Below are 17,990 nucleotides of genomic sequence, written 5' to 3'. Positions count from 1 at the left end.
TGCAAACTCCACACAGATCGCACCCCAGGAAGTCTAACCTCACCAAAATGGTGTCGCCCTGAAGAGAAACAGAATCTCATTCGGTGTTTCCAATTAAACATTGCCATGTAGTGTACAAATGATGAAGTTCGTTAACAATAAGAGGAAACGTTCTGCATCTGTTTCTGCAAGCAGTGAACACAGTTAAGATCTGACATAAGAGTAGAGAAGAGGTTCCAAACAAGAGCTCATTTGAATGGTAGCAGGCGAATGATCCAATTATCTAATCCAGATGTGTCTTGAGAGAAGCCAGAGTTTTGGCTTCAGCAAACTGGCTGGGCAGCTTGTTCCTGACTCCCAAGCAGTTCTCTGCAACAGTAACTGCACTTTATCTTGGTCTCACTCAGCCAGAATTAAGTTTCTTGTCTGGGTCAGTATTCCACTGTCTGAGCATCACACAGCTGACTGCCAATGCCTGCATGTTTCAGGGTGTTGCTGTAAACATGAACATAGTGAACCAGTGGAAATATCTAAGTCAGCCTCTCTGTTCAGAATAAGCCCACTGATATAATTTTCCAATGGCAAATCCATTCTTTCTTTAGTGCCAATAGTGATGTGCATTAAGGTTTTTCCATGATTCCACAGAGGGGTGACGGCACCTTTCACATGTGTTCACATTAATTCGGATAGTCCCTGAGGGAATCTGATAGCTTCCCTTGCTCTGTACAGGAACAACGTCAGTTTCGTTCCCAGCCAGAGAACACCGGAACACCCAGAATACACTGGAAAACATCATGAACAATGCAGCAATAGGGAAACTGGAGCACTTGAACCCCTGAAACATCTGGAACACTTGAACCCCTGAAACCACCATCTGATGAAACATTCCCTCGGTTTGCATCAATTTTAATCTTCTGTAAAATGAATTAATTTTTGCAAGGGCTGTTGGGCTAGACAGATTCGTGAGTCCCACATTGTTCCAGCCCTCCTGAGAGCGGTCGGGAAAGTCAGACTGTGGGACTCAGCTGGCTCTGGCAAGCGGGCAGGTGGCACGTGATAGTGGGCTCTGCGGCGGAGACCACTCACGAGCTGTTGGTTAAGAAGCGGTGATGTGGCTACAGGGTGGTGCTGGGAAGATTCCAGCACGAGGGAGGTCAACGTCGTCGTCTCGGCATTGTTGTGGTTGCAAAGTGGTTAAATTAACCTGTCTCTTATTTGTTAATGGGTTCATGTGGTCTTCAAAGCTCATTCCCCATCTGGGACAATACAAGGAAGGAAGGTGGGGCTTTCAGGCAGGGCAGAAGTTCCCACCTGATGCTGTGAAATGTGTCCGTCCTCCTTCCCACTGGAGAGTCAGCGAGGGGGGCTCGTGTATTTCCACTGGCGCCATCTGTCGGCTGCTCCGTCACCCTGCTTGATGGCATGACTAGCTGCCAAGGCAGTGTTGCTGTCACGGGCAGTGGAGGCTCACTGAAAAAACACCTGAACTCCCTTCTCTCCGAACTGGGAGCCATTTAGCCCTGTCTGGAGGGTGTCCCACACAGTCCTTGGGAACCGCAGGAGAACTAGGTGGGCAGTGTGTCCCATGGGGAAGGTAAAGTCGTCTGCCCTGCGGCCTTAATTAATTAGGAAGCGGACGCTCGCTGTGATCAGCCGGGACAGCACCCTTGCTTTGAAACATGACCCATTTGGGGAAATTAAAGAAGAAGATACTTGTGGTCTTTGGGTGGGTGTAATACAGACAAGGGCCCTGGTACTCAAACAGTGGTGAACGATCATCCATTAAGAACATAAGAAAGGTTACAAATAAGAGGGGCTCATACAGGCCAGCTGGATCATTAGGGTGCTGGTAGCTTATCCTAAGTGGTCTAATAGTAAAAGTATTAGTAATTACGGTGGGTAGCTGCGTCAGCAGGCATAGGCTGCAAAGGAACAAGTGATAGGTTTATTCCATGCTGAAAAGAGAAGAAAGAAAACACAACGTTTCAGCCGTGGACCCTTCTTGGTGTCTTTCTTCTCTTTTCTGAATGGAATAAACCTACGACTTGCTCCGTGTTAGTAGTTACTATTACAGTATAGTATGAATCATTTCCTATTAATAGCGAATAGTAAATTGATCCAAGGATCCCGTTTCTTTAAACAAAGCAGAGTATCAGCTTCAGCAACACGGCTGGGCATCTTGTTCCAGACTCCCACAACTCTTTGCGTAAAGAGGTGCCCCCCTGTTCTCAGTTTTAAATGAACCGCGTCTCAGGGGAGGTGTAAAGCCCCAGGCTGGTGCGGCTCATCCTCGCGATGGCACGATCACAAATCATCACACCAGTATTGTGAAAATTAAAGAGGTGTGCTGCAGCAGCCATGAACCTGGGCAGATATTCTTGGCTGCTTCTGAATATGGTGTTCGTGCGCTGTTTGGCACACTGTGTCTGTGTGCAGGTAAGCACCAGTGCCCTGAAACAAGGATCCGCTCACAAACTAGAACTGGACATTTATCCCTGTAAATGGGAGCTCGCCGAAACGTTCTGGTGTTTTTAATGTACAGGGTGCCGAACACATTTGTCCAATACGTGTTTCAGAATATTCTAACATAAACTGAGATTTAAAACCATTTTCGGATGGTTCTGGTTTCTTCTCAGGAGCTGCTGTGGCTCAGCAGCGTTGGAGAACCGACAGAACCCCGATAATATAACTATTCTGGCTGACGTCGGACGGCCAGACGTCAGTCACACTTTTCGTCCCCCGTGCATTCCTGACCGATGTGTAGAGTCACAAAATGAGAGCTGTGGTGGCTGGTTGGCAGGCAGCTCCCGTTCATTGTTCATCTAGAAAGATGTCAGAGCCGCCGACACGCACAAAAAATACGAACGGGGCTGGAGGAATTTTCTTTCCAATAAATAGATATTAGAATATATTGGCCCTGGTCTTCATTTTTGAAAAAGGCTGGGCTGCTCCAGTCCGGAGGGCTCGCTGCTCATTACTGGATTAGAAGCTGGATACCATCCAGCCAGAGTCTGCTGGCAGTAAATCACAGTTAACACGACGAGTCGCCAGGAGCCCGAGACCCCCTGGGAAAAATCTCCGGATAGATGGAGCAGGCCTGCCTGATTGAAAGTGGATCTTACTTAAAACCATAGTTGTTCTCTTTCCTCCCTGAAAGGTGTCGTTGACCCCTCACATAATTTAAAAGATGAATAAGCCGGACTTTATGATGGTAGGCACCAAGACAGCTTTGGCAGAGACTGAATGGCACCAGAGTTTATTTTTATTATAATGTCATTCATTCCGTGAAACACCTTTAATTATTTAAACCTTGAATTATTCTACAATGTCATTCGTCGGAAATCATACAAGCCTCCCATAACTTATGAGAGGGCTAATTTAAACAAGTAACCTTAAAGGCTGGATGTGAAAATGGAGACACAGAACCTGGGCAGCACTGGGGTCCTGGGTTTGATTCCTGGGGTGCTGTCTGCATGGAGTCTGCATGTTCTCCTCGCGTTTGCTTGGGTTTCCTCTTGCTGCCCCAGATTCCTCCCACAGTGCAGACATGCAGGTGGGTTAACTGGCTTCTGGGCCCTGAATCATGTGTGTGTGTGTGTGTGTGTGTGTGTGTCTGTGTGTGTGTCTGTCTGTGTTTCTGTGTGTGTCTCTGTGTGTTTGTGTGTGTGTGTCTGCATGTGTTTGTGTGTCTCTGTGTGTCTCTATCTGTGTGTGTGTGTCTGTGTGTCTCTGTGTTTTTGTCTGTGTGTGTGTATGTCTGTGTGTGTGTCTGTCTGTGTGTGTGTGTCTGTGTGTCTCTGTGTTTTTGTCTGTGTGTCTGTATGTCTGTGTGTGTGTCTGTCTGTGTCTCTGTGTGTTTGTGTGTGTGTCTCTCTGTGTGTCTCTCTGTGTGTGTGCGCGTCTGTGTGTGTGTGTGTTTGTGCGTCTGTGTGTGCGTCTCTGCATGTGTTTGTGTGTCTCTGTGTGTCTCTATCTGTATGTGTGTGTCTGTGTGTGTCTGTGTGTGTGTGTGCATCTGTGTGTGCCCTGCAATGGACTTGCACCTCATTGAGCCCATTGCTTGCCAGGATAGGCTCCCCTGCGACCCTGAATTGGATATAACAGATAGGAGACAGACAGTTGAATGGATGGTTGAGCACAGATCCTCTGATTTCATAAGGATGGGTTTTCCGCAGCAGCAGAGCCAGGGCTCAAGGCAGCTACATGCATTCTCACCCAGAGAACTACGGCTCGCTGTGGGAGGGAGCGAGGCACCAGTGTGAGGGGACTGGGCAGTGTGGCCAGCGGTGCACTTCATCATCGTCCCTGAAAGTCAAAGCCGATATCTCGAAGTCAAGGAAATACAGCAGGAAACCAGTGCAATGATTCCATAACAGAGGTTGTAGGATTGAATCTTTCGGAGCTCCTGCCACAGAGATTTGAACGTACTGGAGCTGTTCATAAAATGTTCTTTGACATCCCGGCACGGGGAGTATCATCTGGAACAGTCTAGTTGGGACGATGCAGCATAGCTGTGCTTGTCTCTCCACAGGCAGTGTGGCCAGTCCAGAAAGCCCACAAAGACCAGACTTGGTGACCAGATGCAAACTGGATTTAAGTTATCTTGGAGCAGGTCTTGATTATCAGAAAGCAAACGTGGCACTCTGACTCGATAGTTCAATTCAATTTATTTTTATATAGCGCCTTTCACAACAAGCTTGCCCCAAGGCACTTAACAAAGCTGTGTGCCAGTACAGGACATTACAATCCAGAAAGAGAAAAAGACCAGAAGACAACGGAGAGGAACCAAAAACTCCTCAGTAAGGAGAAAAGAAACCTCTAGGGGTCCAAGGTCAACTGGCTGCTCAACCCCTCTGGGCATGCTAACATCATACAATCTAAAAAAGTACTAAATGTGGAGTATTAAGTCTTCCAGCATGTCCTTCTGTGTACCAGTATTCCATGCGGTTCTCTGTAGACCAGCAAATCCTCCTAAACATAGCTGCATTCGCTATGTCCCTCTGGGATCCATGGCAGTGATGCAGCATCCAACTCAGATGGTGCCCAGCCCGGGGAACCATCCAGACATGTGGGGAGGAGAATAGGATCGTTTATTAGATGGTTTATATAGATTATTGTGTTTATTGCAACTGCTTGTGAGACGATTTGTACAGGCGCGCGCACCCGGCAGCCAGTTGCTTCGGGCGCGCGGCGAGGTGCGTCACTTGACTAAACTGCACCAGTCTGACCGAGTCTGCACGCGGCAACGGTGGACCAACACTGCCACCTGGTGCTCACATGGGAGCATTGCACATTACAGTCGAGATGGTGTCCGTGGCCCGTGTAGGAGCTCTAGCCCGTATTCGCTTGAATATCGAACAAAACAGTTCGACCTTTTCTCTCCTGGTTCACGTCTCTCTGTTTCAATCAACTTATGTTTTTTTCCATTAATTATTCAAACCTCTATGTTTAATTTCAGTATTATTTTTCGAATTTACTGCAGCTTTATTCCCCCAAGTTTTTTTTAAATACACGTAATAAAGTACGTGCCCAATAATTTGGATTTCGAGCTGTACGAATTCACCGGCCTTTTCAGGTTTTACTGTTTACTTTTGTTCCTGTTTTATCAATTTAAATTTATACGGAAGTCTTGCAAAGCCATTAGTGACAAATATGAAAAATAAATGAATGTGACAATTATATCCATTGTTCGCCTGATCCAAACCCACACTTTCGTCCACTGTGTCTCCCCAAAGTTCCTGTCCCCCGTTAGTCGCTGTAGTTGAATAATCTTTTTCACGTGATAACAAGCTTTGTCCCTATTTCCTTGTAAAGCAGGTCGTGTATCGACAGAAATTTTATTATTTTATTGTTTTATTATTCTCAAAACTGCCTTTTTTCCTATAAATTCCTTTCTTATTGTGGCCCTTGAACGAATATTTCGGCTAAATCAACATGAATTTTAACGAATAATAAATTATTTGTGTTTATTATTTGATTGCTAGGAGCTCTTGTGTGTAGTTTGCACACATCTAGTTGAACGCGCGTATTGTATTGGTGCTAATCTCGTTGCTTTGAGTTTAAAGCATCTTCTAATTAAAATAATAGGTTCGTATAAATCATACAAACGCACTGTTCCGGAAATGTTCGCATAAAAATATTTTAGAGTGTCTTATTAAAGAGACGTGTTCAGATGTCAGAAAGTGTATTTCTGTTTGTTTTTGTTAAGGGTTATTTACTTTGTCTTAAGCGTGGCAAACAAGATGTTTCTCTTGGATTTTAAAATCGTTGCTTTTACTGCCCTATGTAGAAAGAATGATTAATCCGGGAAAATCGAATACTGCTATTCTGTCGTTGAGTTAATGAAAAACCTGCGCAGTATATATTCGGCTGTTAAAAAAAGCGCCGAGCAGATTTAATAATCCGGCCCTGACCCACAGCCTGCCTGCACTATAACCTGATCACAATTCCGGAGATAGTCCGGCACAGGGGAGAGCCGAGCTCTGCAAACAGGTTAGTCTTTTGTTTATTATCGAGAGGGGCAGCAACTTGTTTTAGTTCACGAAGTTGGATCATGCAGATCTCGGTATTGGCGGATCGAGGGGCACACGGCTTTCCTTCACCTGTGCGTGTGCAGATTGTCCCCGGCGCTTGGAGGTGATCGGCACGTCGGCGCCTCTCGTGCAAGAGCCGCACGGGTGTTTCGAGAAATCGGCGGCGCGAGGAGGAAGACTTTCGGAGACGAGGTAAAGCGCGCGGCAGCCCGAGAGAAGTTCGCCGCGCGGCCCGCAGAGTAGTATCCAGGGAAGCGCGTGTTGCGACCGGAGCAACACAGAGCCGTGTTTCGCGTCCCAAGTGTGCTCCGAAAATACCTGGTCTAAAACTAACGAATCCTGATAATCCCTGGCGATTTTAAAAGTAAAAATATATATATATATTTCCCCGTCGGACTGCAAAACGTGCTTATTTATTAAGATGAATCATATTTATCGGGTATTTATTTCTTAAGCTTTTCGGTATCGTGTTCGAATACCTGTGCACAAACATTGCTCCCTTCTCCACGCCTTTTTACACTTTGCACTTATTAGGGGATTGTATTCGTCGTTTTTTTTCTTCATTTGAAATAATGTGAACTTGGTTTAATCTTCGTGTGAAAACGGGTTTTTTTTGTGAAAGTAAAATAAACAGATCTGACAGTATGATAAATAAATCCACTAAGCGGAATCTTCCCGTTGCGATCAAGCATGGCTCAGCTCTTGTGTTGCTCTTTCTGCTTTTGCTCGATTTTTTTTAAATCTGTTGTCTTGTTGTGTGTTCATCATGACAGTTCTTTATATATAAAGACACTCCGAATAGAGGCGGCCCTTAAATAAGCAAATGGTCTTGTTTAATACACTGAAGGTAAATATAGGCTCTCCTGGTGCTTTCCGCTACCGAATTAAATATTAAAATCGTTTAGCAACTGGGTGCTGTACTGCACAAGTCACAGTGTATACTCCCAGCACAGGGGCACCCTGCTCCAGGCGTTCAAGGTTATCCAGCGACATACTGGAGACCTGCTGGCCAGGGCGAATTGAATTTTTTCATTAGATTGTGTCTTTGTCGATGGCCTTTGGCTTAAAATCACCTTAAGCGACTAGAGCCATTTTGTTTTTGTTACAAACATCATCCAATCGAAGGAACTTGTCCGGGAGAGGCCGCCTGATGTATTAATTCAATGTCGGTGACCTCTTCTGCGTGTAAAATTAAACCACGCCGTTTGCTGGTGATAGCCCACGAAAACTTGAGGCAAAATCCGAGACGCCCAACCACACCCTATCGAATAGAAGGTGAATCGGCTGCGAATTGGTAATACTTGATCCTGATCTACTCGTGAAACAAACGCTACGAGTAACTTTTGTTTCCAAGCGCTGTTTTCCCCCCAAACAACCTCCTTCAGCGGAAACATTTTCATTGCGGTAGTTTATTACTCTTCCAAAGGAAAGCGGCGACGGACTGCTTGGGTTTCAGGGGCGCGTTTGCCTAGAATCGGCTTAGTTGCACAACTTTGCAAATGAGAGGCGAATCTTTACCCGCTCACTTCTTCATTTCCTTTCCTATAAACAGCAGTCGGTTTCTTTGTGTTGCGGCCTCTTCAAGCTGTGTGAACCTCGTCTAGTCGGGCTGCCAGACGTTTTATTGTCCGTTTAGGCTGCCTTGCGTGTGAACAGCAAGGTCAGTGAGCTTCAACCCAGATAACAACATCCGTCCGGCGCGGTCTGATCTGGCCCTGGGCTTCAGATCGGTTGGTGTCTGTCCCAAACACCCCAAAACCGGCCCTACCCCCCCCTTCCCCTTTCTCCCTCCCCTGACCCACCTCAGTCACCCGTTTTTTTTTTAAATAAATCTTAGCTTCACCATTTACAAAAGAAAAATGTACAGTTGCGTTTCTGCGTTTAATGAGCTGCAACCTGAGTGCTTATTTTATCTGGGCTGAAAGAGCGGGTTGGACGCTGTGATATGTCTCAGTGGAACACCGGCTTTATGTTTTAACAACTGCACACCCTGTGCCTGCTTAATGTGTTTGACTGGTGGGGGGTAACATCAGGACAGGTACGGGGCTTGAGAGAGAGCGTTACTCGCGCTGTACTGTTCTTCTATTTATTTATTTTTGCCCCGTCGACTCAGCCGGTTGAATTAATCTCCGCCCGTGAGCAGATCTAGAAAGAGCGGAGCGAAGCGCGTTGCGATTTCCGAACAGATTGGACGCCTCTGCGCGGTTTTGCCCTCTGCAGCCCCAGTTTGAAGGCACGACCCTTGGCTCGATGCGTGTCGAGGAGGTGAAGGGCAACGGCTTGGAGTTTTCTGGATCCCCAGTTCTCGACCATTGAGCTTCTGGGTCGCGTTGCGAGCAGCCCCAAACCTTCCACCGCACCCCCCAGTCTTGATTCAGCGAGCGCCGGCCCAGGTCCGTGTTTGTTTTACAGCTCAAGGTACCCACCAGACCGTAGTTTATCAACGAAACGAATTTCAGATAATACCAGCATTGAAAGCAGTGTCGAAAACAGAGCGATCGCGTTACTTTCCGAACCAGCGGTGAGGCGTTTAGAATCTCTTTAAGTCATAAAACTTTATAGAAATAGTGGGGTTGCTATAGTTGTCATGGATACCGTTATACTAGCCCGACACATCAGATAGTCTAAGCGGCTGCAGAGCCGGGGCATTTCTGTTTGTGATTAAGAAAGGAGATGGAAAAAAATCAGGAGGCGTTCGTGCTCTTTAAAGAGAAAGCGAAAAAAAGTGAGGCACCTATCCCTCTGTTTCTCTCGGTGTACATGCAAATGTTAAATAGGATTAGAATAAACAGGCCAACGAGCGGCGCCGTCAAAGTCAATGCGGTGCAACCGGTGACACTGAGCAGAAAGTGTAATAAAACTGATCCTGAACTTCTTAAAGCCCGGAGCGGATAGAAAAGAATATATATATATATATCCCTCTTGTTGGGTTTAAAATTGATTTTTTTTTCGAGAAGATGAGTCTGAGGCCAAGCGGAACTCTTCGGAATCTGGTAAGCCGCAAATACCGACAGATAACTTTTTAACTATCTTTCGGCTTCTTGAGTGCTGCGATCTTTATTTTCAGTTTTTTTTAAAAAAACACGCTGTTTTGCACTATCGGCTGTGTCGGGGGTTTTCATGAGCTGTGTGCCTCGGTTTACTGTATTTTTTTATCGGGCCTGTAAAGTGGTTTATATTTCCTATTTTCATTCCCATAATTACACTCCTTCTGCGGAGCATATTTTTGGTAATCTCACTGCTTTTTCCCCCCATCGAGTACACAGATCTCTGGTTTCTCACTCGGGTTTTATGGCAGAAGGAGAGGAAACAGGCCAAGCTGGTTAGCTTTTATATGTGGGTTTTGAAAAATACAAGACATGAGGCAGTCTTCGTCTCATTTTTGTTTTTGAATGAGTGAAAAGCTTAGTTTTGATTCTCTGCAAATTCTCCGGGTTCTATTGTTGTCCGAGCCTACCCATGCCTTTCAATTAAAAACAGGCAAAAAGATGTGTCACCTATCACAGACCAGAAGGCGCACAGTAATATTTCAATAAAGGGCTGAAACCGGGGTGATATTTCGTCATTTTGTGACCGATTGACTCAAGATATGACAACTATGAACAAAGCCACGACCTTCATATCCTGATAGGTCTTCCATAAAATGCGAATAAACATTTTTTCCTAGTGACATACATCAGTAGACTCTGTCCTGTTGAAATAACGGTACAGGTTTGTTTTCCAAATACGCAAATCCGTAAAAGGAATTTCCCGTTTCATGTATTTTAAAAAGAATCATTGCTTTTAATATGAAACTTATTTAACTGGCAGATACTTTCAAGGCCTGTTCTCGCACGTGTCTTGGAGACTCTGATAGCGATGGCTTTCTGCATTTTTTCCATTATTGCTTTTATTAATAAAGGACACGACTGACGCGGTTGCACTGGGGCTACAGCGACATCTGGAGTCTATTTCGGACATTTTGCAGGTTTCTTTTTTTGGTCAAGATCTCAAATGCATTGTTTATTTGCGTATTTCTTTAAAACACCAAAGTCACACTGCGGTATCGTAGCTTTAATTTACCTTATTTCGTTTGGTTTAAAACTCCATTACACGTTATCAATATTCATGGTGTGAAAACGGTGTGAAAAAACGGTGCACAGGCCCGGATTTTGAGTTACGTGGCCTTTACGTGATAAAAGTACAGAAACAAGACAGATATTTTGTCTTTAGCGTGTAGAGAGAGAGAGAGAGAGAAACTTTAATTCGACACACGCGATTCCGAAACAGAGCTTCTGAAACTACAGTACATGCTTAACAGTGTTGGCACGTCGACATTGGAATACATTTCAATATTTCCTTCGTAAATTGTACCTCCAGCCATGCATCGCTGTGCTTCAAATTAAGGCTCTAACAAATCCGAAAACTGCGTATTTTAAAGACGGGACTTCAGATTTTGAAACACGATTACCTGTGTACTCCAATTCATAGCCTTGAAAATGTCCTGGAATGGCCGGCCACAATGAATGCAAAACCTCCTGTTAGAATGAGTGCACAGACTTTATATTTATATCTATGGATCTCGTTCAGATTGCGTGGCGGCTTGTGTTGTTTGTTGCAAAGATGAAAGCTCCGGCACAATCTCTATGCAACCCGACTGCACGCGCTCCAACTTGAGCTTGCCCATGGCGATGTGACCACGAGGTCAACGTGAAGGAGACCAGGCGACTTCTTGTCCAGATATCCCAGAGTCAGAGGGAAACCGAGCCTTCCTGCCTTTTCCGCCCAAAACAAAACCCTCCGCTTTTTAATCCGATACGAATGCGACCCATATATAGATTCCTTGACAAAGGGTTTTGGGGTCGATACACAAATATATCTGTATTCTCACATTGTTTGGACAGTGTTGCGTGTGCGGTGTTGGTATGGATCCAGTTTTGTTCGTAGGTGATCGGGAAATAGAATGAATCTGTTCTGATTTCTTGATCAAGTGTTTGGCACAGTAAATTGAAAGGTGAGGATTCGAGGTGGGTCCGAGCGAGTAGACCTTGGACTTTGCTTAGCGTGTCTGGTTTGTGCAGGAAAGCAGAAACGAAAATACTTTGGGGGATGGTTTCCATGGAAAAAGCACTCATGGATTTTGTCAGAAGTGTGCATCTATTAATGTGCAAGAAAAAGCAAATATCAAATCAGACACTAAACATTTTATTTTCTTTTGAATTTGAACTAACAAAATCTCATCATTTTTCGCGCATCAAGTGTTCCGTTAACAACGACAGAATTCTGTTGTTAATTACTCATGGTAAAACTGCACTGTCCCTATTCCAACAAAACATTTTCCCTAACTCGATTATGTTTTGTTTGATAACTCTAGATATCATCAACGAAATTGCAAAAAATAAAAAAATCGAACATTTCACGACTATAAAAAGATTACTTTTGTGTAGGATTTTACCTTCTTATTACTATTATCCTGTAAATACTAAGGTATTTAAGGTAAACGGAGTTTATTATTTAGATCTCTTCATTGATTCTGAATCGTATTTTTTTGCAGAAAATACACTCGATTTATGATTAATTTCTCCATTCCGTAATTTTAAAATGTGATTATTGTGAATTCGAATGCTGTGCCGAACATTCGAAAGAATCTTTTACCTGCAATAGCCACAAATATACTAAATACATCTTTCTGTTTTAAAATAAACTGCATATTTTTAAATCTGTTAATTGTATTCGCGCGTTTAAAGGTGGTAAAAACATTAATTTATTTTAAAAAATAGTAGAAACCATTTTTATAACTGTTCTACAAATACTACAAATACCGAAAAAATATACACGTATCCTACTCGGACTGAAATACAGAAACCAAGTTATTCTATTATTTAAAAAAAGAAAATCATAGTTTTCATTTGTTTTTACTGGGTAAAACGTACATGTTACCCCAAGGGTTCAGAAGCCGAGGGACAAGTCAATACTGTGACCACTGTAGGAAAATCAGTCTTAGAAATGAAACTAACCATTAATTGACATTTTGTTTCCAGTTGTGGAAATAAAACGAGATACGGCCTCTCTCGCAGAAGCACTTGAACGAATTGTTGTTTCGCTCGCAAGCACAAAGGCTTGTTTCATATTGTGGGGTGCCTCTGTGAAATTAGCTCTACGAAATCAAGTTGTTCGGTTCGTTAACAGCCGCCCCTAGTTTTAATTTAACTAAAAGAAAAACCTTAGAGTGCTGAACGCCAGTATCTCCTCGGTAATAAGTGCTTCGAAATTTCCTGGAGATGGTGATTTGATTAAGTTATTTAAGATCCAAAGCGAATGTCTAACTAGACTTCGGGGAGACTGGCTTGCTTAAACAGCGATCGGTATCAGTTTGCATCTTTGATCATCGCTCTTCATATCTTTAAAGCGAAGCCGAGCACCGAAGAGAAAACTAGTTTTAATACGATGCAGATTTTTTCTGCAACCACGCAGGCTATAAAAGATATATAAAAGACCAACGCATCTATGTGTACTTTATCTGCAGGTTGGCAAGTGTTTGTTTTTTAACACCGGGTCAATGCATTGAATTCTCCGTGAGAGCAGAAAGCCCCCCAAAAATGAAATCTGTATCCTATTTTTATAATCAATTAAACATGGATGTCCGCCTCGGCGACTATGCTTGTTGAAGAGAAGCAGCACCGCATGGGAGGAGTCGGGACGGACAGCTGGCTCTCTGATTGGCCCCCGCACAGGAAGTAGCCCTGAAACGCTTTTCTATTTGAAACGCCAATTGACAGGGACCCCCTTCGCCTTCGCCAAAATATGCCCTAGCAATGTCATGCTCTGAAAGATCCCCTTGCAACGCTTTTTCTGTTAACTCTTTAATAAGCGGCGGTCACGGGGAGTCTCCCTGCGCCATCTATCAGCTCGACGGTTCCGCCCAGGATCCCTGGGCTTCGGTGTCAAGTCCGGACAAAGTCGGGAAAATGAATCCGCACCACCGCCAGCCGTCGCAGCCGACAGTGGGTTTCCCCTCGCACCAGTTTCACCCGGGGCTGGCGCACTGGGGAGAGCACCCGAGCCCCGAGCGAGCCCAGCAGGTGAGCGCTTGTCCCTACGGCGCGTCCATTGGAAAGGACGATTCCTCCTACTTCTTCTTAGAAACGGCCAAGCACCCTAAACCGCTGCCAGATGTTTCCGCCTTCACCAGACTCGTGTCGGAGATGGGCTCGATGAGCAGCGCTGCCGGTCCCATCCAGGGTTACTTCCGTCCGGAGCAGTCCTACACGGGGCTGAAACTCCTCGATTACAGCGCCCCGGACCTGCCTCCGGGCGCCCACCCCTCCTCGTCCCACTCGGACTCTCAGCAGCTGTATGACCTGGGCTTTCCCGAGCAGCACTGCACGGAATCGGACAAGAAGACCCCGAGCGGTGATGTGACACCTGGCAGCCCCCTCTGTCCGCCACAGAAGGGCAGCAGCCACGGCATCATCGTCATCAACCACAACCACCACAACAACAACAACAACTGCAAGGCAGACGTAGCTCCGGGACTGCTACAGGACAAACCCCTCTCGGAATTTCCTGCAGGCGATAAAACTCCTGGACAGGACGCGCAAGGTGGGTAGATACAGTAGAAACGAGATGAAACGGCGTCGTTGATGATAACGACAGGAAAACAGGGTTCCCTCTCGGCTGAGAGGGAAAAAAAAGGTGATTTTCTAAAGGCTGTAAAGGAAGGGGCGCCAGAACAACAAAAAAAGGACGCCTGCTTACAAAATTAATTTATTGCACCGAAGCCCCAGCGCCAGACTGAATTGCACTATTTACTGTGCTCTTTATAACATCAAAAACAACGGAAGGCTTCTTTTGTGAACTGGGAGAGTATAGCAGGCTATAGGTGAGCAATTAGCCCAGATCTATAGAGAAAGCCATATCCCCTTAAATGAAAACTAACAGCATGCGGGGAGCGTTTTTTTTTTTTTTACCAGATCTGCTCGATCTACAGGATGAATTAAATCCTCTAGAGTAAACCCAATCCCAAACGTTCATTTTACGGCCGTGTGCATTCTATAAAATAAAAAAAACGTTTTCGTATTGCAGTGCAAAATCTCCTACAACAAATTATAAATGATTTGATTTTCCGGGGGGGTTTGGTGCAAGAATTTAATCAGCGCGAGCCCCCCGTGCACACACTGGATTCCGGCTTAACTTGAAATCTTTGGAGCAGACGTAACCACTCAGTAACCATCTTTTAAAAGCCACCCAGTAGGTTAAAACTGTTGCCTTTGCACCGTGTCTGTAACAGGGAGTTTTGTCGTTAAGGGGCAACAGTACGACAACGGCGCTATGGCTCTGTTCGACGTCAAAGCTCGGCTTTTCGGAGAGCCAACGGCAGACAAAAAAATATCTGCAGACACCAAAATCTTTCCTCAGGATTGAAATTTTGCGCTTTTTTTATTTTAAGTTTGAGAAGAAAAAACCAAACATTTCGAGTACAAGTCATATTAACAAAACTAATAGTAAAAAAATAATACAATAAAGTAGAAATAACCCATTATAAATCTAGAACACCGTGAGAAAACCTATAATATATTAATATATAATAATACTCTATTATTTTTCCCCCCAATAATACAAATTTGTAGAAATCCAGTAGTAACAAACTGAGGTATTCATGTGATAAGCCCAATGTAATACACACAATAGTGTCTTTGAAATTGAACATCTCGTTTGTCTTCATAGTCATTTATTTTATTATAATTTTGTATATGCCCAGATTGCTCCTGTACATTAAAATAATTGTGTGCTAGCTGCCCAGATAAAGATAATGCGTCAGATGATAAATTCAAATTGTAAAATGTATCGCATGTAGTTTTCAGAATTTTTCACTGATTCAAATTGCAAGTTATGGATTAGGCCTACTAATGTATTTCGTTTAACGTCGAAATTTAGTATCAGGTCGAACACTAGTATCCTCGTTTCTGGAGGAAAACGGGAACTTGCATAATTGTAGATTTATTTTGTTAGCAAAAAGCATTTTTTCACACAGCGGAGAAGAGATTGCGGAAACTCGTCAGATGAAAGATTCCGGCACTCCTGGAAGAAAATCGTGCAGCGGATGCCACAAATATTATTCAATTAATCTCAAATCCTCAATCCTAAAAATCGTCCACGTATTCGCGGTTTAATCGTTAGATGGCCCTCTGAAAAGAACTAGATACATCACTTTTATGATTGAATTCACAAACACACTTTCTCCCTCGCTCTCACACTGTACTGTACATCCTTTGGGAACTGTTCATTTTAAACGAGGAAACAAACGAGAATTTATCGTGCTAGGACAGTAACTGTCACCTGGACGATCAGGTGCAAAACATTTGTTTTATGTTTTGCATTTTTTTTTCGTTTATTTTTGCTGGGATGGCTTTACATTGCAGTAGCGGGGCAGTACAACAACAGGAATCTTCATCAGCCATCAGGAGACCCAGGGTCACCAGTGGTGTGCTTTTGAATGTCTGCTGTATGCCGGTATTTCGATCCTTGAATCGTATCGTTGCTTTTCAGTGACGGCTTACTTAATGTAAAGGGTCAAACGTTGAAGGTGTTGTCTATGTGCGTACACTCTATATAGGACGCGCAACAGAGAAAACATTTTTTTAATTAAAAAGTGAATAAAAAAGTCTTATTTCTCACTTGGCAGAAGACTCAAAGGCTGAAAGTGCCGCTACCGGCTGGCTGACCGCGAAAGCCGGAAGGAAAAAGCGCTGCCCGTACACCAAACACCAGACCCTGGAGCTGGAGAAGGAGTTCCTCTTCAACATGTACCTGACCCGAGAGCGCCGCCTAGAGATCAGCCGCAGCGTCAACCTCACTGACCGCCAGGTCAAGATCTGGTTCCAGAACCGGCGGATGAAACTGAAAAAAATGACCCGAGACCACAGGGCTCGAGACGTGACTGCACACTTCTCCCTGTGACGCTCCGGGGGGGTTTCGGGGTCTCGGGGACAGTCAGATCCGGGACGCATCTCCTCCCAGACTCTGAAGCGGCGCCGCAGGCCTGGAGAGACCGGACTAGAGACCATCCAGAGACTCAGAAGACCAGACACTTGCATGGAGACACGTTTTCTTATTATCTTAAAGTTCTACGTTCCAGAGGTCACTAAACACGGCCTCCAGTATAACTTAACCTTGGACCACGGAAGCACCTTATAGTTTATTTAAACGGTCTTATAAATGGTGAAAATGTGATGTAAATGTGTTTCGTTTCATTAGTTTACTCCTTCGATTTCTCCTCTTCCCCTCTTTGGCCTCCGCATAAACGATGCGACTGGTTGTGCAGGTCTTCTTCCTCTCTCCTGTTTACAGGAAATGTGTGTAGGGAATTTACAACCAAAGACGTTTTCTTTTATATAAAAAAGCTGCATTGCGGTTTGATGTTGTATTTCTTTATATTGTTTACCCTGTCTTTGCATATTTAGGAAAAGCATCTTAATTTCCCCCCGGGACGCTAAGTTAAAGAGTGTTACAAATACAAGCACACAACGGACTTGACTACAATTTTTTTTTTTGCAACGAAACCTGTTTTTGGTTTGGAGCTGCTCGGACTAACAGTTTTCTTGCTCTAAGCAAGCTGTCCCTAACGGGTTTCGCGTCAACACGAACTTTTAATGTTTAAAAAAAAAGAAAGCATGAATGTATTTTAATGTTTATGGTAATTTCGTATATTCTGTACAAAAAAAAGTTTTTAAAATGAAAAGGAGCTCGCAGTTTTGATTCTGTATATGGGTGGTTATTTTCATTCGTTTAATTGTGTTCTGTGGTTGACTAATATAGAGACTGCTCCCATAACGGCAGGCGTGTGAAATGTCTTGTTTTCTTCCTCAACGAAAAATATCTCGTACTGGAGTCGTCTTTTCGCCTCTGTGAAGTCCCTTCTGTTTCTCAAGAGGTTGGAATTAGGAAATTGCGATTTCTGCTTTAGCGCTGGGCGAATCGCTGCTTTATACTGCTGTATCTGGCGCTTGAGAGTCTTGAGTCCGCGTTGAAAATTGTCCAGAAATGAAAACTCATGTGCAGAGCAGGATGTTAAAAATGGGAACCAGAAGCAACACAAATAGCTTGTTTAGTATTAAACTGTCCACGCCGTTGTGTTCGTTATATGCGATTGTATTTATATGCGTCTTCTTTGTGTGTTTCCAGAAGATGATCGCGTAATTTTATCCTCTGGAGTTTTTTTTTTAAAGGGTAGCTGTAAATGTTTCTTCGAGGTGAATTAGTTTGCGAGTGGGGGGGGGTATACGAGTTAGGAACAAGGGAGTTGAGCAGAAACCTAAGAAATAATAAACGAGAATACAACGGAATAAAATACAATGACGTGTACTTATTTTAAAAGCTGTAAAACCAAAGACATGTGCGTCGGTTTATTGTACTTCTGCAAAATAAAGTGTTTGTTAAAAATGTAGTGCGGAGGCGCTGCTAAGTGAGTGTTTGTCCAGCCCCTTGTTTTTATAGCTC

The 17,990-nt window shown here is 44.1% G+C and overlaps 1 protein-coding gene across 1 annotated transcript; it reads left to right on the top strand.

Annotated features, from left to right (window-relative positions):
- The first annotated feature begins 12,317 nt into the window (after positions 1 to 12,317).
- On the top strand, positions 12,318 to 17,959 carry hoxb10a (homeobox B10a). The gene is made up of 2 exons (XM_088622931.1): positions 12,318 to 14,093; positions 16,177 to 17,959. Exons 1-2 carry the CDS (start codon positions 13,307 to 13,309, stop codon positions 16,449 to 16,451), a joined length of 1,062 nt encoding a protein of 353 aa, XP_088479057.1. The 5' UTR covers positions 12,318 to 13,306; the 3' UTR covers positions 16,452 to 17,959.
- The last annotated feature ends 31 nt before the right edge of the window (positions 17,960 to 17,990 follow it).

Source organism: Lepisosteus platostomus, chromosome 28 (assembly GCF_059453375.1).
Source record: "Lepisosteus platostomus isolate fLepPlt1 chromosome 28, fLepPlt1.hap1, whole genome shotgun sequence".
NCBI lineage: Eukaryota > Metazoa > Chordata > Actinopteri > Semionotiformes > Lepisosteidae > Lepisosteus > Lepisosteus platostomus.
This window is presented reverse-complemented; position numbering and strand designations above follow the sequence as displayed.